The sequence below is a fragment of the Anopheles merus genome, chromosome 3L (genome assembly GCF_017562075.2).
Source record: "Anopheles merus strain MAF chromosome 3L, AmerM5.1, whole genome shotgun sequence".
NCBI lineage: Eukaryota > Metazoa > Arthropoda > Insecta > Diptera > Culicidae > Anopheles > Anopheles merus.
The window spans coordinates 11,092,581-11,119,986 of NC_054085.1; the positions used below are offsets into that span (position 1 = coordinate 11,092,581).

At 42.8% G+C, this 27,406-nt stretch overlaps 2 protein-coding genes across 3 annotated transcripts in view; both read right to left on the minus strand.

The window, feature by feature from the left end:
* Nucleotides 1-16: 16 nt before the first annotated feature.
* Nucleotides 17-1,324, minus strand: LOC121598310 (6-phosphogluconolactonase). The gene is made up of 3 exons (XM_041924944.1): nucleotides 1,083-1,324; nucleotides 450-946; nucleotides 17-373 (listed from the first exon to the last, which is right to left on the minus strand). The coding sequence occupies exons 1-3, from the start codon at nucleotides 1,204-1,206 to the stop codon at nucleotides 245-247; spliced, it is 750 nt and encodes a 249-aa protein (XP_041780878.1). The 5' UTR covers nucleotides 1,207-1,324; the 3' UTR covers nucleotides 17-244.
* A 2,089-nt stretch (nucleotides 1,325-3,413) lies between these two features.
* The window catches only part of LOC121599831 (protein CBFA2T3), an 84,154-nt gene continuing 60,161 nt past the window's right edge, over nucleotides 3,414-27,406 (minus strand). Inside the window, exons 3-10 of one of the 2 annotated variants that reach the window (XM_041927917.1) lie at nucleotides 12,161-12,552; nucleotides 9,613-9,759; nucleotides 6,314-6,558; nucleotides 6,060-6,234; nucleotides 5,587-5,988; nucleotides 5,339-5,512; nucleotides 5,135-5,242; nucleotides 3,414-5,057 (exon numbers count right to left, since the gene is read on the minus strand). In XM_041927917.1, coding sequence (XP_041783851.1) covers nucleotides 4,920-5,057; nucleotides 5,135-5,242; nucleotides 5,339-5,512; nucleotides 5,587-5,988; nucleotides 6,060-6,234; nucleotides 6,314-6,558; nucleotides 9,613-9,759; nucleotides 12,161-12,552 — 1,781 coding nt within the window. In that variant the 3' untranslated portion in view covers nucleotides 3,414-4,919. The remainder of the gene's footprint in view (nucleotides 5,058-5,134; nucleotides 5,243-5,338; nucleotides 5,513-5,586; nucleotides 5,989-6,059; nucleotides 6,235-6,313; nucleotides 6,559-9,612; nucleotides 9,760-12,160; nucleotides 12,553-27,406) is intronic. The other variant, XR_006005750.1, reaches the window with a different exon arrangement.

Below are 27,406 nucleotides of genomic sequence, written 5' to 3' on the forward strand. Positions count from 1 at the left end.
CGCGCAACGGTGTTACTGCTATGTGATACGTATTCATTAGTATTGGTTGTAATTTATTGTACACACGCACATACACACACGAAAAAGGAGTTAGAATAAAGTTAAAGTAAAATAAAAACCATTCCGCCACGAACGTGATGATTAAATGCCATGGTGTATAAGAAAATGTTTGGAATTTTGTGATCCGAGCTGCGCATTTTTGCTCTTAAGGCACCGTAAAAGTGGGAGGCTTGGGAGTTCACGATTATGATCGTGGGAAAGGGTCACCCTCTATGAGGGAGGCCGCTTCATCGCAAGCCACAAAGATGAGCTCACCCTTGGATGGATCGACCAGCGTGGCCGGCAGCGAGCTGTCCCTGTCCGCTACGATACGCTGCGGAGATTAATTTTATTAAAAATGGATTTAAGCTCAAAATCCCCACACTCACACACACAGCCCACGGTCTTACCTTCAACATTTCCGCCTTGCCACGGCCCTGCGCCCCGAACAGGCACACTTTCGCATTATTGATCAGGGGCAGCGTCATCGTCACACGCTTCGGTGGCGGTTTCGGCGAGTTTTCGATCGGTGCAATCAGCTTTTTCTTCTCCCCCAGCAACGGATGCCCCGGGAACAGGGAGGCCGTGTGTCCGTCCGGGCCAATGCCCAAAATCAACAAATCAAACGATGGCACCTCATCCGACTTTTCCAGCCCGAATGCTTTGCGGATCTTTTGCTCGTAATCGGCGGCGGCTTCGTTCACACCGAGCGAGGCGTTTACCGGGAAGAACACACTCTCCGGTATGTTATCACAGTTGGCGAGCAGATCACGCTTGAAGATGCCCCACGTCGACTCCTTATCGGTGACCGGGACGACACGCTCGTCGCAGAAGAAGATCTGCCATTTGCTGAAATCAGACCGCAGATCGGACATGCCCTCGCAGAGAATGTCCGCCAGCGAGCCACCTGGAAAGGGGTTGTGAGAGTAAGAGTGAGCGATTTAAAAAGGCATTTGCTCAACCATGTCGTCACGCACGGGTGCACGTAAATGACTTTGAATTCACTTTGAAATTAGAATGTGTGTTGGCTGTGCTTGACTCACCCGACACACCAACACGAAAGTGGTCCTGCTTGGCAAGCGTTTCATTGGCGAACTTTTCCAGCAGGCCCAGCACCTCGTCGCAAATGGCGTCGCCCGTGCGGTAAAATGCTCGTTTTGGAGACATTTTGGAGAGGGTAATTATGCTTGCAGCGCGTTTTAAAATATGCACACTAGCTAACGAATTCCGTTCGCGTTCTGCTCGTTACCGACGGCACGGGAATAAACATGACGCAAACACGGTGTTGACGTTTTGGAAGCTAAATGTCATTCCAACGGATTGTTTACATCACGCTTCCAGCACCCAATGAACAAAGATCAAAAACACGTTTCATTGTTATTTGACTACAATTTGATTCTTTTTACGAAAAATGTACATTAATAGGTACTTCAATTGCAATTAAAGCAATAAGTTGTCTGCAAAATCCATTAAATCAAAATCAAACAAATTAATTCTGTGACCTGCTGTTTAAAACTATTGAGAGAACCATTAAGCAGCGTCAAAGCTGCTTTAAGGCTTCCATTTACAGTATTTCTCCGAGATACGCGGATATTGCGTTGCAAGTACATACACTTAGCTCAGATTTTCCCGTAGGTCGAACATAACATTTTTCATCCAAATAACAAAAGATAAAGACTTGTTAATGATTTAATTAAATATGTTTTTATGGTACTTATTTCATACAGTTTGTGTAAATTAAAATAATTTCTATCTTTTCATAAACTTCAACATTTTGCAAAAATGCAATTTATTTCGAATTTGGCAATTTTTAGAACAAATATTACCAATTTGAACCGGTCTCATGATACAGTCGTCAACTCGTACGACTTAACAACATGCCCGTCATGGGTTCAAGCCCCAAATAGACCGTGCCGCCATACGTAGGACTGACTATCCTGCTATGGGGGGAAATCAATAAGTCACTGAAAGCCAAAGCCCACAAGTGGTAGGCAGGCCTTGACCGACAACGGTTGTTGAGCCAAAGAAGAAGATTACCAATTTGACGTAAAAATTCGCTTAACTCAAATTCGCGTAGCTCGAATTTGCGTAACTCGTGTGTTTCGTGACTCAGGGAAATACTGTATCTCTATTGTCCGGCGCTACAACCGCTTTGCGGTCTTGGCGTTCATGGTAGACTCCTTCACTCCATCCTGCTACCTCAATTTGGGTGTACCACGCCTCCTCTGTCCTGGTGGACGGCCTAAAAAGACTTTACGGGCTGGGTCGGCCGTTTCCATGCGTACTACATGGCCAGCCCACCGGAGCCTGACGAGCTTGATACACTGTACGATAGTGAGGTCGCCGTACATCTCGTATAGCTCGTCATTATAGCGGCTCCTCCATTGTCCTTCCACACATACGGGGCCAAGTATCCTTCTGAGCATCTTCCTCTCGAACGCGTCTAAGAGGGTTTCGTCAGATTTGGAAAGTGTCCATGTCTCAGAGGCGTATGTGAGTACCAGAACTATATAAGTACTATATAGTCCCAGCTTCGTCCGTCGCGACAGGTTCTTTGAAGTGAACTGATTTCTCAGGCTGTAGAATGACCGGTTGCTATTGTCGTTGCTGACCTTTGACCCAAGATAGGTGAATTGTGGGACGACTTCAAAAGTGCGTTCACCTATCTGTGCATCACGCCTACGTAGATTCTGATTATTTATTGGTAGGTCCGCTGATGTTGCCATCATCAGTTTGGTCTTTGCCTCGTTTATCTGCAATCCGAGGCTCTCTGCCGCCTGATCGATCCCTTGGTAGACTTCTGCTACATAGGAGAGCCGCAGACCAATGATGTCTATATCATCAGCGTATGCCAGGATCTGGGTTGACTTATAGAAGATGGTTCCCGTAGTCTCCACCCTCGAGTCGCAGATAGCCCTCTCTAGCGCGAAGTTGAATAAGAGACGGACAAGCCCGTCTCCTTGGTGCAGACCCTTGGTGGTAACAAAAGGTCCTGAGAGTTTTCCATCCACCCTAACCTTATCATTTTCGCCGGGATTCCAAAAGAGCTCATAGCGTCGTGTAGTTTTGCCCTGGCTGTGCTATCATATGCAGCTTTGAAGTCAATGAAGAGATGGTACGTGTCGTTTCTGTATTCTGCTATCTTCTCGGTTGATGGTATTTGATTTTCCGTTTCGGAGTCCTCTTTGATATTTACCGACTATCTCTTCGACGTGAGGGACAAAATCATGGAAACTCAAGAAAGATCAAGGATAATGTTTTATAGCCGATATTCAACACCGTCATACCTCTGTTCGAATGCTGAAGCTTAACTTAATAAATTCGGATATTTAAAGCACTACCAAACCTATCAGTAAACATTCCACTTATGGTGCTCGTTTTACAAATACAGTTTTTGGTTTATTTCATCATTTATTTTGTTTAATTTTACATCGGTACGGGTAGTCGAAGTGTGATCAAAAGTTGGCAATAGGTTGTACAGAATGTAGCTATTTACAGTACAGTTTGCTGCTTGCTAGCGTTTGGCAATGTGCCAATATTTTCAACACATTATTTATCCGCCCCTCTGCACGCATTCGATCATGCTCGAGAACGATAGCGATTGCCGGGAGTAGGAAGGAGACGCATGTAAGTCCAACAACGCAACTAGGTGATTAAATCACGTACTTTATTCCTGTTTTTTTGTTTGTTTCAAGTTAAGTTTCACATTCTTCGATTGAAGTGTTTACCTTTTTTTTATTTGACTAATGTTAAAAATATATTACTAGCTAGGAGAACTCTAGCTTCTATCGGTTAATCTGTAATGAAAGTGTTTGTTTGTTTGCTGTTTTGTGAACGAAAAGGAAAAGCAATTTTGTGTTACAAAAAGATAAACAATCATTAAGCTACCATTGTATAAATAAATTAGTTAACAATTATAACGTATCTACAAAACTATTTTATCGAATCCGACCTCTACCGATTGATGCGAATTGGTATATGGAGCAGGTGAACCATTGAATTCTGCCTGATGAACACTTAATTACATTCATTAGTAATGGGTTTTAAATGTCCATGGACATACAAATAAATTTGGTGGGTTGATTTAAATGTTAAAAAACAAAATTACAAAATCCTATCATTTCTGTTTTGCTACTCATATGTTACGAAGTTTCCATCCACGTTACACACGTTCGATATTTATTTTACGGCAGACGGGATAGTGGTGCATACACCAAAAAACGAACAATTTGTGCGGAATTTGTCTGTGCATTTAGTGAGTTTGCGTGTGAGTTTCATTGCAGTGTTGATACGCTACTGACTATGTAGGTGAGCTTAAGTGAGCGCTCTGCTTGTTTAGTTGTGGTAGAAGTAATTTCCATCGATCGTCATCGTTTTGCTTACAATAGCTACGGCTAAGGGGTTTCATCTTTAATTATTTTGGTCAACATCTACTTTGGGATTTAAGTAATAAACCTTACATTGTTTGGCTGTTTTTTCCGTTACTTTTCTCCTTCTTCTAACACTATTCCTCAAAACCTTCCCTAATCCTGGCTACCGTGTTTTGTATCGCTACAGAACAGAAAGAAAATCATCATCGTATTGCACTGTGTTAAAACTGTGTTGAAACTTAGGTATTGAACTAATGTTAAACGCTAAAACATAACCAAAAAAAACTACTACCACCGACACACTAGCTGCGCCGGTAAATGAATTATCGTACGGGCTGCCCCGTGCCGTAACTGAGCCACTCCTAACGAGCACCTAGCGGGGCGATCTATCTGGGACGAGACCTGGGAACACTACATTAATTGCCCATTGCTGGTTGCTTCTTCCAAACTCTGCCCACTGTAATTTGACTAGCACAGATACTTTTTCTTAGGTTTCAGCGGTTTAGTCCGTCATTTTGCGGTGGCAGCAGTGCCGTTGGCTGTACTGTTGCTCTGCTGCTGCGGTGTAGTCGACCGGGACGCTATCGATGCGCGAGAGCTTTGCGTGTGCTTCTGAAAGCTGTTCTCGGCGCGTGATGTACCGCAGACCTATTTTAAGGCACAACATAAATCGTGTTAGATACACAAGAATGGAGTGGTTTGGCTTTGTTCGTTTCTCCCCTTACCTGATGATGCTGATCCCAATCCTTGTGCTGACAGAAGGAGCCACAGTACCGGGCGAGATTACAGCCGGAACAGGTTTCGTTTGCCTTTCTTCCACAGTTCCAGCAGGCCTGCAAAATACGTGTCAAATAGCATCTTTGTTAGTCGGTTGAAGTCACATCGCGGGCGTGGGAAATGTTGCGAGATATCCAACTGCTGCACATTACATTCTGACTACCAGTTGTTATCGGTGGCTCCGTCTCGTCCGGCACGCTGCTACCACGATGAATGTCCGCGTACATCTTCTCCATCTTTAACCGCTCCTGGGCGATCATTTCCAGCGTTCGCGCCTCCGCTGCCGCTACCGCACGCTGTATCTCCATGACGGCCTGCCGTTTCACCTGTAACGCGATGAACTCAGTTTAGTTCCACTGTTTTCCACCACACCCAAAATCCACCTCCCTGTCGGTCGTACCTGATTAACGGACTCTTCCGCCGTTCGGCGGAACTCCGAGATCTTCTCCTCCGTCTGCCGCTTAATGTCAGCCATCGAGCTGTCCTGATGGTCGCGCGCATGGTTGTTATCGATACCGCGCTGCTGCAGGATCGAGATCGCTCGCTTGGTCTTCTCCACCATCGCCGAAATGCAGGTCAGCATTGTGTGAATGTTTTTCCACTCCTCTTCACCGCCACCACCGATCGAGGCACCGCTTATGCTGCCACTGCCCAGCGTTCCATTTCCGGTGCTACCAGTGCCACTACTACCACCCACACCACCGCCACCACCGCCACTTCCACCGCCCGGAGGAATTCTCGGTGGTCGGTGAGATTCGGTCGAGCCGGCACGCAAATCCCGATCGTCTCGATGAATGGAATGCTGTTGAAATGGGGGGAAAAACCGCGTCAGTTAAAGAAGATCACCACTTGCAATCCCCGGCAATCACTTACCAAACCATCGGAATGTGGATGTAAGCCACCGTTCTGATATTCGAAGAGTGCCGGATGGCCGGGATAGAGCTGCGAAGCACCGGATGCAAGCAGAAGCGAAGGATGGGGACGTTTCGTCGGCGGCAGCACGTAGTCACCCCATTCCGGTGGTCCCGATGAATGTGTGTCGTATAAGCTAGAACCAACGCAATTTGACCATTTAGCACATTTAGCATTTAGATTCGCTTTTTCCTTCTTTTTATTTCTTTACTTACTTATCAGAAGCTCGTCGTTTCAGGCCCAACCCATTGACGGTGGCACCGGCAGCTGGTCCACCGGCGGCAGCAGCGGCTGCACCACTCGCCACGGCAGCTGCTGCGGCTGCGGCGGCCGCTGCTGCAGCTGTCACCGAGGAAGCGAACGTACCCTCGTGCGGTAGAAATATTTCGGCCGTTTCGGCCAAATTCTGGACGTACTCCATCACGCTGCTCTCGTTCGAACGGACGTACTGGGCCGATGTCTGGAAGGTTAAAAGTAAGACAGGGGAATTACATTAGATCAACAATCTCAAATGGTAATTTAACAAGTAATTAAAAACGAGAAAAGGCAGTATAGTTGGTTCAAGGTTTTTAGCGACTGTAAATTTTTAAACAATTATTTTTCAAACAAAATGTTTTATTTATTTTGCATAAAGCGACAGGGTCCTTCAACCCAACAGTATCTTCCAACCAGCTGATTCAATGGTTCGTACCAGCTGCTGCACAGCTGAATTGATGTAGTGCTTTTCCCTTTGGACTGAATTTGGGAACTTTCCCAGTCCAGGATCAGCAACGCCATGGTGGCATGCCGATTGAAGAAAGAGATCAAAAGAAAACCAAATGAAAAAAAACTGTGTATCCAGTAGTTGAAAATATTACAGTTGGATGGAACTACAACTTTTCTAACAACTTTTAAGTTTGGAAACATATTGAAAGCAACAAAACCTTATGGAAAGTACTCATATTGTAAAAAATGAAAACAAATACGTAAAGTGAAGTAGAAAATCTTAATACACCAAGTCTTTCAACGCGAATAATGCGTTCCGGAGACAATCGCGTAACTCGAATTTTCGCAAAAGTAAAATATCGCAATTTTTTAGCCAAAATACAGTTGATGAAAAGTTATCAAAATCAATTAAAAGTTGTTTTAACTAAATTTAGTACTCTTAAGCAATCAATAACTTATTCAATACAATTCGTGTTAAAACTTGAGTTTATTCCGACTATTGTCGATTTCAAACTTTTAGCAAAGATGTGATATATTTTTCATTTACAATTGTTGGAGGAAATTATATTAATTTGACGTATAAACTGTCTAAATTAAAAATTTGCTTAAGTCGAGTGTCGTGTAACTTGGGGAAAGACTGTACAAATCTACATTTTAATAAATTGCATTAATTTTAAGTTTTTCATTTGTTTTTTCATTCGTCACACTTTGCTGTCGTTCTGCTTATTCAATTTATTTCAACATTATATCGGCTTCGACCGTATTTCTAGCTATTGTTTTTGTTTTTCTACCTTTTTATTTATATCTTTGATCTTTTTTTTATTTCAAATATCTTTTTTTATTATTTATTTTTGTGATCATTTTCTTTTTATTCATAAAGAAACATTTATTATTTTCATCGTTATGCGATTTGGATGTTTATCTATGTTTAATTACTTCGCTTTCAATGTCTTATTTGATTTCTTTTTTTTTTTCCAAAACTTGTGTATTTTCCTATTTTTTGTTGTTATTATTTGGGTTGGTTTTGCTCTTTGTTTTAATAATTACGATTACTATTAATGGTTTACTTTTCGTTTGGTATGTACTTGTTTGGTATGTGGGGTATGTCTTTTTGTTAAATGTTTTTGATTCTATTCTTTTGTTCCAATTATTTAAAGTAAAACGTATATTTTTTTCAAAACACAAAAGCAAAATAAACAGTCACATAGAGAAACTGTGTTAAAAAGAGTTAACCAACGGTAAAAAATAGCTAATGGCTCCGTCCCATCCCATCTACCAAAAGGGTTTACAATTTAGTTAAAACGTTTCACCAATTTTCCCATACTTTCCCGAACCATGTATACAAAAATTTTCTCCTCTCCTCCACACACCCAAATTGGCCAACCAATTGGAACGCGATTCACACGCGCGGTTCGATGATAACAAAAAAAAAAAAAAAACCAAACACTCTGCGAAAAAACGCACAGCCCCATAAAGTAAATCCCTTTCGCAGCGCATCAAATCCTATTGCTTTTGAATAGGTCCTGAATGGGGATTCACACACACGTACACACACACAGACGCATACCTAGCCCAGACACTTAAGCTCTCGCGAAAAGCTGCGAGCAATTCACGAGCAGAACAACAACCAAAAAAACCGCCCCACACGAAAGCAAATCGTTCATTCCAACGGCACCCACGGAACGGAAATTGCTAGCGGAAGTTTTGCCAAAGCGGTTGGAGGCAAAATGCACACACACATACACACACACACACTACACTTCGGGAAGTGAAATACCCCGGAGGCAGTGGCTGGGTCGCGGCGAGATAAAACCGAGCGTGTCACAGCTGCACGGAATACACCGAAATTTGTTTTTCAAAAAGATTAAAATCGGAAACAGTGTTTTCTAACTGTTCGTGCAGTTTTTGTTGCTGTTGTTGCTATCCCATGCTCTACCACCCGGAACCTCCATCTCGCCTGTTCGTGTGGTGAGGGGCATTGGGGAGGGGATGGAAAATTCTTCAAACCGGGCGTCCTTACACGACCTCAAAGGAGGACGCCCTGTGGCTTCAACAGGGTGTGCGGTGGGGAAGTTCTTTCTTTGGGGCGAATTAAAAAAGCTCCCCCATCCTCCCATCACCGCCTCCCCAGCAGAGCGCAGAAAACGCAGACACGAACGCGTATGTTCGGATCGCACGGTATTCAATCGGACGGTGAAAATCCGGGATCCCTTCGCAAGGATGGGAAAGTGGAAAAACAACCCCCCCCTCAAGCAACGCAGTTCGAGCAGTTTCGTCCTAGAGAGCGCGTGTGAGTGTTTGTTCCCGTGCAAGCGAGCTAAGGCAGGTGGGGGACCATTTTCTTTCTCTTTTTCCACCTGCAGGGCTTGCAGCGCTTGTTTTCTTTCCCACCGCGTCAATCATCATTGCGCTCCTTTGCTTCGCCGTGTCGTGTGATGTACCGCGACTAGACGGGCAACCGACCACGAAACAGCAAAACAGAAGTTGGCAAGGAGTATAGTTCCCACGCCTGCTCCACCGCACCCACGTCGGGTGATAATTTGCTCCCTTATTTGCGAAGACTACATTTTTTATGCTTTTTATGCGCAGTTTTCTTCCCTTTCCTTTCCACACAATGCAACCAACCTGTGTGTGTGTGTGTGTGCCTTATTTGTGGGAAAGAATGTTAGTTTAGTGGCGAGGATAATAGTTTCTGGAGTTGCTTTGTTTTGTGTATCGTTTTCTTTCCCATCGCTTCAGTTAATAGCAAGCGATTGTTTAGTAAAACTGCATCGTCATGAGAGGAACTGTGAGACCAAACGCCACTCACCTGCTTATTCGATCGGGCCAGTATGTTGATCTCTCGCTGCAGTACTGGAACGTGCGACTTCAGGAATGGGACGACGTTCGTGCGCAACGGAAAGTTGGTCGCCTCCTGTACGGCGAGCTGAAATTCGTCCACTGTGATAGCGCCACTCTGGGGAAAAATAAGTATAAAACGGGTAGAAGAGAGTGTTCATGAAATGAAGGTCAATTTAGCCTATTTGATTTAATCTGTATGAAAAATACGAAAAGCAGTAAGATTCTTGCATCACAAGAGGGACGATCTGGATTAGGGTTTAGTCAAGAACTGGAACCAGCCTTGTTAGAGTGCAATGCTTTAGGGATTGCACAAAACCAGCGTGTCCATGGAGCGTTAGTTAAAACTGTTACAGGTTCTACAGATTGCCTTTTAGTTATCATTAAACAGTGTTACTAAAAGATTAGTAATCTATTTTGTTTTCGGGATTTTTGAAAAGTAACTACGAACTCCTTTCAACTCCTATTTTAGATAGTGTAACTACACTAATGATATTTTTGCTCTTTACTCTTGCTTAACCACTTTTCGCTCTCGGGCCCTATCATATCCTTCTTCACTTACGTATTTTTTTCCTTTCCTTTTCAAGTTCACAATTTATTTTTGTTTGGGGATTTTTATTTGTTCTGTTTATTGTAGTATCATTGTTCACGTTATTTAGATGAAAGATACAAGGTAATACCTTTGAAAACGAAAAACGAAAATTTAATATCAAAATTAGATAAGTATAAATGGAAATTGGGTGGCATGGCAGAAAATGGTTCATTTAATGCGTAAATATTATTGCGTTTTTTTGCAAAGAAGTGTTGGGGCATCTATAACGCTATTTAATAATTTTCTCAAGCAAATCACTTTTGCCTTTTCGAGACAATTTTCTGAGCTTTCTAAATCTAGTAGCAAAAGTAGCACATATGAGATATCGTTTACATAGAGTAAACATTAAAGGGCCTTGATTGCTTCCTTGGGGGACACCCGATATTCTTGTGAATTCACTAGAACTCTTTTCGTCGAATTTCACGAGGTAGACTCAGTTTATCAGATACGAGCGAAGCTACAATAGTAGCGAAGATGAGAGGCCTAGCTTATCGAATTTTACTAACAGTATATCTATCGATACACTGTTCAAGACTGCCTTGAGATTAGTGTAGATACAATCAACTTGTTTCCGTTTGTCCACACTCCGAAACAAATACAGGCGTCCCCCGAGTTACGACCCCCTCGAGTTACGATGATACGCAGATACGACGATTTTGATTTTGACAGTTAAAAGTTGTCATTGACAAGAGATTGATGTATTTTTTTGAATATCTGGGCTGATAAACGTTATACACACATTTCCAAAGATTCCAAAACTACCTGATCTTGAATATCTATATTGTGTACGGTTTTTTTAAATATAATTATTACATTATCGAACATGATTTTAAATACAATACACGATATCATAAATTCCAACTCTTCAACTTTCGGTTATAAACTTTATATTCAGAGATATTCGACATACGACTTTTTCGACTTACGCCTTGCTTTGGGACATTTTTTCGGTCTCAAATACAGTTGTATCTCGGGGGACACCTGTACTAAAATTGTAGGGGTCAAAAGTCGAAACGTGAAGCCGTATTGATTTACCATCACAAATATACATTTTTTTATACTGAACCTATCATAGGATTATTTGCTACGAGCTCTAACCGTTTAGCGCATGGAAAAAGCGATGTAACACCTCTATATTTAGCGACCTCAAATGTATCGCCTTTCTTATAAATAAGGATAAGTTCAATGATGTTGACCTTTTCTTCACATTAGATTACATTCCATTACGGACTGATAGTTTTTGAAACATATTTTCGTAACTTCTAACGTTTTAATAGGATTTTTTCTATCTTGTCTAATTTTTTGACAAGAAATTGCAATTAAAGTTTACAATAAACTGTTATTTCTTTAGTTATTCAAAAACTTTAACGATTTTACTGCTGTATTTTAGTTCAAACATGGGTATTGACATCTTATCAGCAGTTTTCGAAGCAGTGTTTGAAATTGTTAAAAAAAGATCTATAAATTTTGGGACGTATCCAAATACCTTAAGAAACAACCGAAAACTCATGAGAAACCCTGTATATTGTTACTTAAATTATTGAACTTCTTTTCGTACTGAAATGGTTTACAAAATCATCATTATCATCAGTCTTCATCATCATAAACTTAATACAATCTTTGTTCTAAAAATCTATGTCTTGTATTATCAAAAAAAGCTCTAAGCGTATTCATTACAGATCTGGAAGAGATTCGAACCTAATACAATGCGGTTTTAGAGGTTTATTTTCTTAAATGAACACGTGGATTTGAACATTCTGTTGATAAGCTAAAGATCAAATTTAAAGATATTAATTTAATAATGACCTTAATCAGTTAAACCTCAACATTCTTTACATTGAACTTATCTTTTTTTTCATCTTATCCTTGACGATGCAAAGTGTCTAACTAATTATTATTTTCCCACAACCTTTCCACCTTCACTTACCGCTAGCGACAGCACCAGGGCGCGCACCCGATCGCCGGTGTCGACGTTCGCGTCCTGGCCGAACTGCACGAGCGCACCGAGGAACCGGCGGATCTTCAGCAGCTTGGCGGTGTCCTGCTGGGCGGCGGCTGCCGCTGCTGCCGCGGCCACGGCCGCCGCCGACGCGGGCGTGATGGCCGGCGGCGGGGTCAGGCTGCCGAGGCTGCTGCCACTACCACCACCGTTGACCGTGCCGGTCGGTGACGAGCTCCCGTGGCGATTGACTTGTGACGAGGCCGACCGGGGCGGCACGAGCGTGCTGTGATGCTGCGAGATCTGGGGCGAGATGGGCGACCGGGGCGCCACAACACGGGCCCCTTCCGGTGAGTCCGGCGTGCGGCATTGTTCTTTGCCTTCGGTGGGATGGACGGGCGCGTTGATTTCATTGTCAGTCGAAAGCGAGAGAGAAGAGAAAGAGAAGAAGAAGAAAAAAAGCGAAAACGAAACCAGATCAGTGATCAGTTGTGTGAAAGCGAATCGAAAAGGAAAGGGCGTCCCATTGGGGGAGGGAAGAGGATGGAGCCGTTTCCCAGGGACAGCAAGAAAAATCAGTCAAATGTTCCTGACAGGACGTCGTGTCGTTGGCGTTTCGGTTGCCCTTGCCCAGCGCCTCACCGTCCCTTTCGCTTCGGGTTGGTGAAAGCGACAGCGCTACCTGTGGTTATTCCCGGATGAAAGTAGCTCTGTGTGTGTGCGGGTGTGTGCTTGTTTGTCTGTTCGTCAGTGAGTGTGCAGCTGTGTGTGTATGTGTGGAAAAGAAAGAAATTAATTGAAATTTCAATCAAAATCGGTTCAACCCAGTATGCACGCCGAACTACGCCTGGGTTAACGCTTAATTGTAAGCCACGGGTCGGAAACGTGGGGAGCAGCCAGGGAAAGGCCATACAGGAAAATCAACCACCCCCAATCTGCGTGGTGGAAAAGTGCCGGTTTGAAGGTGACCTGGCCGTGTTTGGCAGGGAGGAGAGAAAACATTCTACCACGCTTGCCGGGACCGAGTTTCCCCATCGTTCCAGGTGCGCTGCGTCTGGAAAAGCGATTCCTTTGGGACGATGCTTTACACGGCTACCCTGCTCCACCCTCCATAGGTCCAATGTCACACACACTCATTGGTCGCTGTTAGAGCGGAGGAGAGCGGAGGTGGGGCGAAGGCAAATGAAGCCTTCATTCATCTCGGTCGCTCAACTATTCTGGCGGTTTACTGCTGTGCCACGGCGCACTATTTTCACTACATTTTCACAACTACCGAAGCCTGAGCGGTGCTGCAGGTGGGTGAGCACTATTTTTTCTCAGTTACCGTGTTTTTTTGTATTTGTGTGTATTTGCATTTCACCCACCACGACGACGGTGGGGGGCGTAACGCCGAGTGAACACGTTAAATCGGGTGCTCTACTCAGTCAACCAATCAGTTTTGCAACTAATTACAAAACTGTCATAACCAAAAACTTTACCATGAATGGATAATTTCACTCACTCGCTGTGTATGTACAGGAGGAGAGCGGGGAAACCCCCGATGGGGCACGGGGGCAGGTGTTTGAAAGTGAAGCGTTGCAAGAGAAAAATGTGAACAGTAGTGTATGAGAAATTAATAGCATATTGCGCGGTAATGGGAAAAAACTACAAAACACAAGCGCAGGTAAGTGTTAGAGCCAAAACAAAGAAATGAATATTGAATTCAAGGTTAAGCTTTTAATTAAAAATAAACATTTGTACAAAACAAAAGAATAAAAGTAAATTATTTATAACAAGAGTTAATAAGTAGAACAAACAGAAAGTATGCAAATGAAGTACAAAAGGAATTGTGTAACAGAATGATTTGACAAGCAAACTCACCGGACCAATAAATTATGAATGAACAAGCAACAAAGACAGAAAAAAGCGCAAAATAAAATGATCTCAAACATTTCAACATAAAAACAAAACATATAAACTAAGGGAAAAAATCTTGAAAAACATTCATTAAAAAATATTAAAAGTTAATTTTAATTATTTAAATGAAATAATAAAGGGTGGAACAACAGAATTCATTGTAAAAACCAAAGTAATATAGTATAATAACAAAATTAACAAAAAATAATAGGGAAGTAAAATGAATGAAAATAAATAATATATAATCACAAGAAAAACCATCGTGCCGAAAGTACCATAAAGTTAGATTATATAGATAAATAGATGAAGAATACAAGAATCACACAAAGTAATACAACTAAAATGATAGAAATGAGAGGAACTTAAAATCAACTAAAAATGAACTAAAACAGTAAACAGGTAATATCAACTAAACAAAAACTATGAAAAAAATATCGAAGCAAAATTTAAAAAAAACAACAGCACAAAAAATAGAATAAGGTGCAAAAGACACTCACAAAGAGTGATGGACGGTTTACCATTTTGTATCACTTTCCAGCGCCAATAATCGCTTTCACCAGCGAGATCGACGTATTCATTGCCCTCTTTTTTTCTAAAAAAAATCCCAACTGCACCATATCACAGCTCTCTGGTCGGACATGCAACATGAACAGTCATACCCATCACGAAAACGATGCAACTGACAATCTCGTACAGTATCGTCGAATCAGTAGCAACAACAACAGCAGCAGCAGCAGCAGACATCACCATTGCATTCGAGTGAAATATTTCTCGTTCTGTAGTGAATGCATCAACACGGCGTATCGTGTTATCTCTCTACCGTCCGGATTGGAAATCCGGCAGAGCTTTTGGGTTGTGCTTTTTTTCGTTCCATTTCTTTTACTACTTCTACAAAATTTGGTTGTTGATACCTGTTTCGCCACGACAGATAGATCCCGTGGAGGGTATATCGCTACCCCGCATGGAAAAGACATCATGACAGCATCCCCCTGTGACAAACGCAAACCGATGAACAATTGATCCGTGTATCGAGCGTATTTCATCTACGGTACCGCACGCAGCATCTAGGACTAGCGTCCTTTTTAACGCCGTGATTGAACGTGCGTAAGAGTGATACGGCAAAGGTAAGGAGACATGGAGGTCTACCGACACGAGAGCACGTACAAAACTAGCAACCGTTCCAGGGGACAGGTGCCGATGCAATCAAGAATGGTTTCGAGCGAGCTACCGGCCAACAAAAAGAAGATGCAGCGCTAGGAAAGGACAAGTGCATCGTCGTGTATACGATGCACACAACAACGCGCTGAACATGACACTTGAACCTATTACGCGCCGCGCAACACCGTCAACGCCGGACGACACCGTGCTGGGCTCTTGGGCGAGGTGGCAATAGTTAGAACCGAGTGTGTGTGTGTGCCTTTTAGCATTGGTGAAATCGGTGTTTGGGAGCGTTTTCCATTGCAGGAGGGCGCAGACACACAGTGAGATTTGATTATTAAAATTGCTGACTTTTTAAACGGAAGGTTTTGAGTGATAGATTTTTTTTTTGCAAATTACCTAGCTTTTCTAGTATATGCACTAAAAATTTAAGAATATGAATCAGTTGAATTAATCAATTTATAATTCAAATGTTTGAACATTAATGGCATGCATCAAGTTAATGTATCATTTCAAATGATTAGATGGGGTATAAATATGCAATGCCTTTTTTACATTCTTTTGGCTTGTCAAGAACGTGATAGTTGACTGAAATTAAATTTATTTAATTTGATTTTGACATAATTCAATGATGTAGGTACGCAATTAAAGTTCCTGAATTAAAAAAAACCCTTTATTCATGAAAAACACAAATAATTCAACCATCACTATTACACTTCAAGCAAACAACTTAAGATGAAAATAACGGTAGCATGAAAGTAAAAATAAAAAACTTGAATTTTTGGCATCGCTTGTTTTGATAAAATTGGAACATTCTCGTTAAAGGGGTTTCCGGGGGTTCTCATAGTTGTCGGACACTTCCTTGACTCTTTCATATTGAAAGTGAACTTCATATGTTGGAAATGCTGGCACGCTTTTTGGGCAGGCTCCTTGGAAATTCCGATTGAATTTGTCCAAAAAGGGTGCTACAGAGTCCAATTCCCATTACATTAAGTTCATCTCACATATGAAAGAGTCAATAAAGTGTCCCACAGCTATGAGAACTCCTGGAAAACCCTGTAAATGTGTTTTTGGCAAACATTATATTCTAGCAATCGACACTTCGACTGCGATTATAAACGATCTACTAAACCAGATACGACAAAGGACTATTTCGACAGGGCCTGTTTTCGGCCTCAAATACACTTGCATGTTGCCCAAACCCTTCTATAATACAAATTCTAGCAACAACTAACGGTGGTGTTACTGCAGGGTTTCTTGGGCCTTTTCACTGGAAAAGCAACGACCGCAAACTATGACACAGTAAAGTAATCCCTCTATGTTTTCCAATTTTAAATTTGGATTTCAAAATGAACAAAAACAGCAAAAAGCCAATAACATATCATAATATCGGTGAAAAACCATCACCAAGTCTGTAACAAGAAGTGAAACAAAGCTTTGCGTCTAGAGGGACAGGCAATTTAAGCGAGATAAAGAAAGAGAATTGTTCCAGCATTTAAAAAGATACATGATCAATTAAAAGGGTACAACCTTACGTTACCATATACCCTGGTACAACTTTATCACTGAATCATATTCACACATATCCAACTAGAAACATAACTAACAAGACTAAACAAATCACTTGTACAGATTACCTGGTAGGAACAGGTGCGAGTTATATTCCATACGAAAAAATATATAATCGCATGCCTTTGAAATTCGTTTGCCTAGCCGGGTTAAATCCGGGCCTAACTGGGTTAAATTAACTAGTTTTAGACAAATGATCGTTTGAAAAACGTGGATTGATGAGACAGAAACATATAAATTGACAGTATTAGTAGGATTTTGATCCATTTTGCAATGCAATTAGCTATCATTTTTTAATTGGTAACAGTTTATGTTTCATTAAAATAATTATATCCAGACAATAAGCTTTTTTTATTCGCTTTCACGCTCTCTCCCTAATCATTGCTTAACCTCAAGATCCATTAAATAACTTAAATATTAAATTTGGCAAACAGATTTTCCAGTCACATTCTTCTCCCAAATTTGACCAAATTGTAATGCTCCATTTGCTCCACAGTGATTGCCGGCAAGCAACCGCGGTAGCAAACCGAACGACCCAGTAGAGAGCTTCACAATACCGCAAAGCTTGCCCGCAAAAGAGCAAAAACCCACGGCCACCGGCGGGAAATGCATCGCTTATCGTGTGTTTTTTTCTTCTTTCGAGACGCGACAAACCCGACAAAACCTTGCCATGTGAAAACTCACAACTGCAATAGATAGCATCGGTGCAGGGACTGCAACCAGGGAAAGTACGCGATTGGCACAAGTACAGCGTTCGTGTAGTATTTTTGTTTCTCTGGTGGTAGCAATCGAGAACGAAAGTGCCAACACTGCACGGACCCAACCGGTACCGTTGATGGCGGTTGTGTGTACTTTCCTTACCGTTCCGGAGAGGACCGGCGAGTTTGGCGAGCCAAAACCAAATCGAGAGATTTATTGTCTGTAGCAGGACTTTTCTGTGTGTGAGTGCTTTTTTTTACGGTTGGTTCTCCGGTGCAGACTTCCAGCAGACGATCAGCGTAATAACAATTGAAATTTAATCCTTCCGTCCCGATTGGTACAAATAGTGACACTTCCACTAGTCCAACAGTCGAGCTGCGGACGGACCGGACGGACAGCTAATCGATACGGCCAAACAGTTGGCAGGCCGGTTGGTAGGTGTTCTGCAGGGATGATTTTCGATTCATTTCATCCCATCGCTCCGATCGAATCAGGTGAATCCAATCATCGACAGCAGTAGCAGCAGCAGCAGCAGCAGCACAAACGACACAGCAGAGAGAATGCATCAAACCCATCCTCACCCCGTCCCGCGCTTTTCACCCGCTAAATCGCCCGTACAAACGCTATTTAATTCAAACATTTTTCGATTTAATCAATTGGAAACAGCTTGCCAGTGACAGGTGCCAACAGGGCTCTCGGACCAACTGGCCGGCACCCTTCCGACCGTGTTGTAATGCTGCGGGGGACGTGCAAATGATTCTACCGTCGCTACTGCAGCTGGCACTCACTCCAGCATTGCTCCATTGCGGCGAGGCAAGGCGCGCGTCTGCTGTTGATCTATCGAGCTTGAACCGTTGAACCAGATTGGCATGCCTGCCGACAGGAGCATGAGGTTTGGCAGCGGAAAGCAAGAGAGAGGAAAAAAAAAGCGAAAAAACCATTCCAAACCCATTCACCGATTGACACACGACCGCATCGGATGGACCGGGTGTGTTTCGGGCGTCCACAGCATGTGCCGTACGCCATGGCTCGGGACACTCGGGAAACATGGCGGAAGGCACAAAACAGTGTCCAGCTTGAAGTAGCTTTCCCGCGCACTCGTGGCCCGCACGGCGTCCCGGGTCAATCGGAAACAGATGGTAAAGATGGTAACGTTTCTGGGTGGAAATAAAATTACATACCAACCCGTTTTGTACACCGCCTTTAACCGCCCGTCTGTTTCCATGTTTATTTTGTCTGCCTGTCTCGAACGGACGGATCGCGGCGTGGCCCATATGTGCCTTTGCACGTGGTGATAATTTTCTAATTTGAAAACGTCTGGCCAGCGCCGAGAGAGAGAGAGAAAACTGAACTACTGATTGATGATAAAAACGCTGCGGCGCTGGGTTTCCGCAGCAGTCGAGTGGCCGTGATGTTAGGAAAACGCTTAAACTGCGTGATTCCGATTTAAAGTGTATCGGTATGTTTGTGGTTTATGGAATAAGAGGTTGCTTACTTTTAATGCTTATTTATAATTACAATGAAGAACTATTTTTAAAAGCAAGTTAAACAAGTGTTTTTTTTTAGTTCTAAACTTTACTAAGGCGGGTAAAAGTAAAACAGATAAACTGAAAAAATATAGAAGTCCCCAGCATCCGAAAGTAAATTCTAATTTCTTGTGTGTTAACAATAACCTACATAAAAAAATATGATGTTAAAATCTGCAAAAATATGTTGAAATAGTAACCAATAAGTAGAAACATATAAAAACAAACAAATGAAAATGGATGGATAATTATATCTTGCAGCAAAAAGAAATGGTAAATAAAATGAAAAAAAAAAACAAAAACATGAAATAAACCGGAAAAAGACACAAATAAAAAAACAAACACAAAGATGAAAAACCTCTTCATTCAAACGCAGATAAAACCATATAAATGAACAGATCTCAATACAACGAACAAATGTTACATAAAGGTGTTGAAAGATATTTTTCATAAAATAACTAATATTAAATAAAACGCTTGAAATGAAAATACAAGCTAAAATATTGACTGTAAAAACGATGAGTAATAATGCTAAGATCGCTTGATGATACAAAAACAAAACTCATAAAAACAAACAGAAACAACTGTGCCAAACTGTTGAGATGTTTGCCTAGCGTCGGCTTAGCTTAACGAAACATAGCTAAATAAACATTTGTTATTTTATATTGACGAAGATAATATTTTCCCTACACTCAATCATCTTTACATGCAAAACAATAAATTTAAAAAGTACCGCACAGCCACCTTTATTAAACTAGCCCAATCGAAGCTAATAAACGATGGCCGCGTTCACTTGTTATATTATTTGAATTGGTTGCTGCGCTATTAATAAAACACACATTCCGTTTGCAACACGCGTTTGCGATGGTAAACACACACAGACACGAAAATGGAGAAATAGTCCGACAAGCAGGGAAAGGCAAACATCGGCCCCACAAAGAAGCCGATTCATCGAAATTGAAATAAAAATGTGTTTGCAGCATGTTCTTGTAGGCATTTTTATCTATTCCTGTCGCTCTGGAATGCATTTCCAATTGCTTGCCGAAAAGTTTCTTGAACAAAACATGCTCCACAAGTCCCTCAGACACAGCCGAGTCGAGGTACACCGGTACACAGCAGCAGCAGCAGCAAAACATGATCTATTTCCCTTGCCGCTCGGCATCCTTCCCTCCCCTTCGCGTGCGCTATCTTAAACGGAACACTCATCGATGCGTTTGACCTGCTGGATTGCATAGCTTCGGGACGTTCTGGAGCGCCTACAAACAGTTCGGCAACCCTAACGCAAAACTAGCGCCCAAGAATGCCCAGACAAAAACGCAGAGACAACATGAACAATAACAACGAAATCGAAAAAAAACAGAGAACAAAAACAAAACCAGATCACATGCAGCGAGTGTGCAGGCACATGGACGGTCACAACCACTATATGGCATGGACTGACCACCACCACCGCCACCTCCACCCGGGTGCTGGCAACACACAAAAAGCCCCCACCGGCCCCAAACCGGTAAAAGGGGTCCCGCAGCGGACGCGTCATAAACATTTCGGCCTGCAAAATATTTATTTACGATATATTTCCGGCCCCAGTATTCGGTATCGTGCGGTCAGTCTCATTATAAATATGGGCCTCCCTCCCAGCCCTGTCCCCCAAATTGTCCTGTCTCCGGCAGCCGTCCAGACCTGTGTCGAGTGTGTGTTTCCTGGCGATGCCAGTGGCGTGCCCCTCCGATGTCGCCAAACCCCCATTGGCAAAAGCACAAACAGTTTGCGGGTCGAGGAGAGTGAGCTTTTGGAGATAAAAGCATCAACAGCATCGACCGGGCGCATATCTGGGACGGAGAGGTAGGTTGGTGGCTTCCTTGTCGGCGTCGGTTCCGGACAGATCTGCAAACGAAGCGACCGATCTGCTGTGCTGTTTCTGGTGCGCAAACATACCGGCTGACACCGGGTGAGTGTGTCCGCAACCTCAGAGCTGCCGAGTGGAACCACAGACAGCAAATGACAGAAGCGCACACACGCACGCAATTCCTGCTGTCCGGTGTACGTACATGCATAGGTTAGAATCAAACCAAGCTGTCTAGTACAGGGTAACAGCTGGAGTGGAGCAAAGAAAAAAAGAAGAGAAACCGTGCTGTTGATTTGAAGTCAGAATGATGCTACCGACTTGATTGAAATGGTAAATGAAAATAGGGTAAGTAGATGAAATGAATGAAGAATCCACGACTTATATTGTAATTCTGCGATGTAAGATGTATAAACACAACAGCTTCGTACACGAACGGTCTTTTCCAAGCAATCTTCCCCAACTACGCACGGCACTGTTTCATTGAAGAAACAAGTGCTCAATCAAAAGCTGCATTTGACAGCAAGGCTCCACAGCTCCTTGGACTGTGTTTACCTTCAAAAATAACGCCTCCGTTCCGTTCAAAACCCCTGGCAGGAAGATAAGCGAAATGAAAGCAAAGATGAGGCTGAAACCTCCCGGAAGTGGATGGGTACTGCCGGCCTTTTTACGGACTTTTTCGCGTGCTCCCGCGAGCTGTTTTGCGCTGTCCGCACCAGATACGATATCGGATCGAACGGCACACAGCTTTTACGCGGCCACAGCACGCCAATGGCCCTAGTCATCGTAGTAGGCAGTAGTAGACGTAGTACACACGTGCTGTTTTGCGAGCCATCTTCCAGGAACGTAGTAGCATGCTTCTGGGCAGGTGAAAGCAACAAACAAACAAAAAACTGTGATGGGCAGCTTGTTTGGTGGTAAAATTATGTTTGAAACAAAAGCAAAAAAGCCATGCTCTAAGGCAAGCTTGTCCAAAGATTGAGAAACGCCCCGAAGGATCATTTGCTTTATATAGAAAAATCGCCAAACAAAATGGAAGAAAAAGAAAGTTGTTCCTAAAATAAATTGAAAGAAGCAGGATGTTGTTTTGTTTTGAAAGATTTTACGTTTTCTAAGAATACTTAGAATCTAAGAATGAATGAACAGAGTGTTTTGCCACAAAATGGCCATACCAGCGTACTGCAAAAACATCATAGCATAAAGGGTTTGTAGAATAATTAGTCAAATGAGCTTTAACAATAATAACGCAAGCTAATGCCTTTGACTACTATCAAAATTTTAAAACAACGCAAAAAAGCATACATAAATACGGAAAAAAGAAAGAATAAATAAAGGAAATAAGAAGATCATGTTTGAGTATCATTAAACAAAATTAAACTCTTTCATATATATTTTACAATAATTATTGTAGAAGAACAAACAAACAATGCAAAAAAAAAACATAACAAATGAAAGAGAGGCTAGTTAAAATATTTACCTTAAAATAGTAAACAGCATGTATAGTAAACATAATAAAAATAATTGTAACAAAATTAAATGGCAAAATTGTTGCATACAATAGAAACAAATAAAAACGATGTGATCATTGAACTGAGCACAAACAAACCACACAAAAGAATACAACACAATTCATACGCATCCCCTCCTAGTTAAGGATCGTTCACCATTATCGTGAGGTTACACATACGGCTGTGATGTGATGCTCTCATGCATAACATCTTCTCTCGATAAATTCACGCTTTGTCTTGCAAGTCCCATCCACCTCCACCCTCCCGCCCAAAGCACTGCTCCCATCCGCTCCCCAGCCAATGCCAGAGCTGGAGGGGATTAGTGAAGACAAACATGGGACAGATGCAGACATATTGCCCCGTGCACCCAAAGCGGCAACGAAGACAGATTACGACTTCCGCTTATTTGCATGATTTCATCGGTATTCTACTTCTACCGCCTGCCAGCCATCGGCATGCAGGCCCAGCCAACTGGGAGGTGTTTGGGCGGCTCTAATGCGGCAATTTATGGCAGTTTACATTTGTTTTGCAGATTTAACCATATGCGATATCGCATATTCGATCCCGTTTGGAGAGCAAGGAAGATGCCGATCGGACCACTGGAATGATGATAATGGGATGGGGACAGGCCATGCGGACTGTACGAATGACTGTGAGATCTTTTGGCCGGGATTCCGACTGGAGAGATGGTGCGACGGTAAGAGAGCAGTTTCATCTTTGATCCACAATGACAGATTTCACACATCCCCGAGATGGATTTATATCGGCAAGCTTACGACGGCTGAGGGATGAAGATGTAATATATGGGAGAGATTTCTTATACTGGTCCTGGGAGAACAAGTTGTTGAAGTGTATTAGAATGAGTTGGAATAGTTAAATTTCTCAAACATCTCTAGAATTTGGTAATCTATTCATGGAAGAAGATTCTAATCAATTGAAACCACTTAATGAATATCTTCCAACCCTGAATTCAAGCTAAAGGTACACATTCTAACCCACACTCAATCAGACTTTACATAAATTCAATTCAGTTACATAAAATCACGTTTCGCCCATGCATTCCAGCAGGACAATGGGGCTGTTTTAGAAAACATACTCTATAAATAAAAACCACACTGGCCTCCAGTGATTGTGCAACGATGAAATCGAAGGGGCTCGATTGTTCCAATTTTAGCGCTTCCCAACTCGTGTATCTGACAGGCCACAGTGGCCCACGTAGGTGTTGCGAGAAAGTCTGGACATTTTTATCGGACATCGGACCTACCTCGATAGTTCTATTTTTGTGCCTGACCTTCTCCAATCGAGGAGTTTTTATTTTGGAGGAGTGTCCGTGTTATGCAGTGTGAAAAAACGGCCACGGGACGCATGTGACACGAGTCCAGGACATTGCAAAGGTGGACAAATCGATTGCAAACAACAGGCATGACATGCTTTATTTCCTGTGAATTGCCGCTAATTTCTTCACAAAGTTGTGCCATACAATTGAGATATTCATCCTTTTTTGTTTCATCACAATGGACATCAGTTTTGCAGAAAGTTTGCTTCAAGAAAACTCCCCATTTTCCGGGGAAGTCCCATTCTCAGGAAAGCACCCGAAACCGACCATATTCTGTGGGAAAAATATTCTTCAACAAATCATTATAAATTGGTATTGTGCGCCCTGGAAGAAGTGTCAGTGACAGTGTGTCCCATCCGGGGCACCGCACGGATTGGTCGGTCCCGGTGCCGCGCACGTGGTACCGCAGCTGGTCGGGCATGTCCCAACGAATGGTGCACGGCCAAATAGCCGGCACCCGGGCGCACTTTCTCTCGCTCAGCCTCGCTAGTGGCTGCGGCTGGCAGTGAAGTGTATTCATTCACCGCACACTAGAACCCGTCCATTGCAGACGTGGCAGCCGCTGCTCGCACCATTTGCCATTGCCACCCGAATATCGGCTCCCAAAACTGGCGTTACGAAAGCGTACCCACACGGACAAAGGCAGCAGTAATGAAGACGCGCGCGGCACTACAACAACCTTGAGCTTTGGGAGGGCCTTTGGGGAAATTCGGATGGCGGGCAAACTTCGTTGACCAGCCGGCTGGTTTGGGAAGCGTAGATGGCGGGGTATTGGAGATCCGAAGCACGAGGGTTAATCACTTCTTAGCCACCCGGACACGGTGCCCAAAGCAGCGTGTACCAAGAACGCTCCCCTGTACGGCATTTCATTACCCGGTGTCCCGGCCGGTAGCCCAAAGCTCAGACTAGACCTCCCGCAGCAGGAGAAGAAGGGAGTTGTGTGTATGTGTGCGAGAGAGGGAGAGTTCTGTTTTCTATTACTTTTCCGCCATCTGCTACTACGAGCAAAACCGTACACGGCAATACCGGCGTGTGAGAAGATGGTGAGAAGAGGCTGGGTTTTCTGGGCCCGGCAGACCCGGCAGACTCGGCAGAAGCACCAGACATCGCAGCGCTCGCATCGTTCTTTCCTCGCGCAATAGCCATCTGCTGCTGATGGCGTTTGGCGTTCGTTTCTCTGTGCCAGATACAGCTCTCTTTGGTGAGGCGCGTGAGTGTGTGTGTGCTAGGGGAAAAGCGGAGTGCCCGATTGGAAGCACTTGGCGTTTGTCAGTGGCAGCACTCAGGTCTGTGGCCGAAAGGTCCTTCCACCCGACGCATCCCTAGATCCGAGGTGCTGCTGCTGCTGCTGCTACTGCTACAGCTTCCGGTTAATGTCCGAACGGGTGCCCGGGTGCCTGGTGGTTTTCCTTCTGCGTGCCGGCGCTAAGGAAACGCCATCGGGCTTTTGGTTTCTGTCATTATCGACGAACACGACCGGGTGCGAGTGCGACTGCTTGCGCTGTGTGCGCTGCTAACCGGTGCTGCACTTAAACATTACACCGCCGCAACCTTCATCGCTACGTCGTACCTTTTTTTCTTTCCTGTAAGCGTTTATCTGGCAGTGACGTAATGCAGATTTGCTTTTCCCTTGCTTTACAATTAGAGCTGGAGAGTTTTTTTTCTTTTCTTCAGTCCCTTTCCGTGTTTGAGTTTGGAATGTTGGGTGCAGAATAGGTACTCGGTCCGGTTGCTGGTTGCTTGAAAACCGTCCCAAAAAGGGGAAAAATGCGTTTCGCAACTAATTTGAAACATACTACAAACAAAGCGCAACATTGTACGGCGAGTTTCGGTGCATGTCAGCAAAACTTTGAGAGAATGGTCCTTCGAACCGGATGTAAGCAAGCGGCCTACGAAACTCATCAGGAAATATAGTGTGAAGTAACTATTTTTATTAAACATTTACATTTTCCTCGATAATAAAAAAAAAACATTTTATCAAAACTATTAGAGGGAAGATTTTACATTGAATCCTACAAGGCAGAATAATCGGTTTCATTTAGAAAGTCCCTCCCCTTATGAACTTCAATTTTGTCTATGACATTTGTACAGATTGGCTGGACCGCATAAAATCGTCAGATCAAGTAGACAAATACAATCATGTTTATTGCAGCTATGACCTTCTTCTGAATAGGCTTTTGATGCTTACTAATAAATACCAACACATCCAGATAGTCACGATCCATGCAACGAAAACGAGGGTCCAGTTAAGAATCGATTCTATTCGACCGTGTAGAACCCGATGGATGTATTAAATAGACCATCAATCTCATTCATGAATCGTGGGATTTTTAGCTAGTTAAGCACAAAACATTGGGATTATCTGGGTTGAAAATACCATGTTTTATATTTTCACGCAAAAAGTAGCTGCTATGTGTTTGGAATGAAATTATTGATTTTTATACAATAAACTACTTCGACATAGGTCGTAATTGCAGAACTGCGTATTTGCTGTATATTGATATGATAGCATACATTTCCTGATTTAGAGAATAATTTAGCTTGGAAAGAAATTATCTGAAACGCATTAATTAGACTTCAACTTCTAAATCGTATTAACCTCCTCTTTCACGCCCAGCACACAGAAACCAATCAATAATGTGTGTTACTTTACGGGCCTGTATTTTTAAGCCTTCAATTTGTAGCGATATTATTATTCCAAAGCAATTGAAAAACGTTGAACACGCTTTTGCAATGAAATTAATCTCTGGACAGAGAAAAAGGAATATGAAAGCGAAGAAAAAAATCAAGAGAGTGAAAACATTATGGTCTCTCCAGTTCAGTGCTTTAAACTCTACAAAGCCGTAATAATTTAAAAAAAAACTCTCCGAATATAGCAATTCAATTAAAAATAATTCATCCAATGGATTCAATTTATTCAAAAGGATGAAAACCATAGTAGTTAACTGATTCCATTATTTGATGCGCTTATTAGGTCGTATGCTTTCAGCGCACTAATATATGTTGAATTGGCATCGATTTTTCAGCGGTTCTAAATTAAATATTTAAAGCAATACTACTTTTTTGCTTAATTGATAACCATTCAGTTATTTCAAAATTATTTTAAATTATTTCATCAAAACACTGCCCAGCTGTACAGCAAAAACTCTAAACAAAGACAGCATGGTAAGCTTAAAGTGTAAAAGATACATATGCCACCCGTTTAGAGCTATAAGTTCCAAAATTTAAAATAATGCGAACTTCCTTCCTCCCCTGAGTGCACCGGTTCGGGAAAACGGTTCCGACTGCTTGCACTTGCACATCCGCCGGTCCACACATCCTGCAACCCGATTCTTCTATTCTCATACAGGATCCACAGCACTCTCCCAACTCCCCTGTGTGTGTGCGTTGCGTGCGTTCGTATTAAAATATTTATTTTTCTATTTTATATAAATTGTACGAAAACAATGCGCACATGTGCGACCGGTTCTGTTATGGTTGTGGTTTATTTTTGGAATTGTCAACCTGCCTTTCTCCCCCCCACTGGTCCGGTTTTGAAAAACATTCCCCTATCTTCCCACCAATTCCTAGACCCTGGCAGGGAACAGTGTGGCCAATTTGGACTGGGATTGGACAGCGGCTGGGAGGAGAGTTGCGGTGCGGTGGGCTCGGTTTTTTACGGTGAGCACCGTAACAGCTGGATAAACGACGCGGTGGCCA

Bases quoted from the DNA above. Each gene is read 5' to 3' on its own strand.
- LOC121598310 (XM_041924944.1), bottom strand. From the start codon at position 1,206: ATGTCTCCAAAACGAGCATTTTACCGCACGGGCGACGCCATTTGCGAC. The intron at 947-1,082 runs GTGAGTCAAGCA...ACCCCTTTCCAG, and splicing joins CTTTCGTGTTGGTGTGTCGG to GTGGCTCGCTGGCGGACATT. The intron at 374-449 runs GTAAGACCGTGG...TAATCTCCGCAG, and splicing joins GCAAGGCGGAAATGTTGAAG to CGTATCGTAGCGGACAGGGA.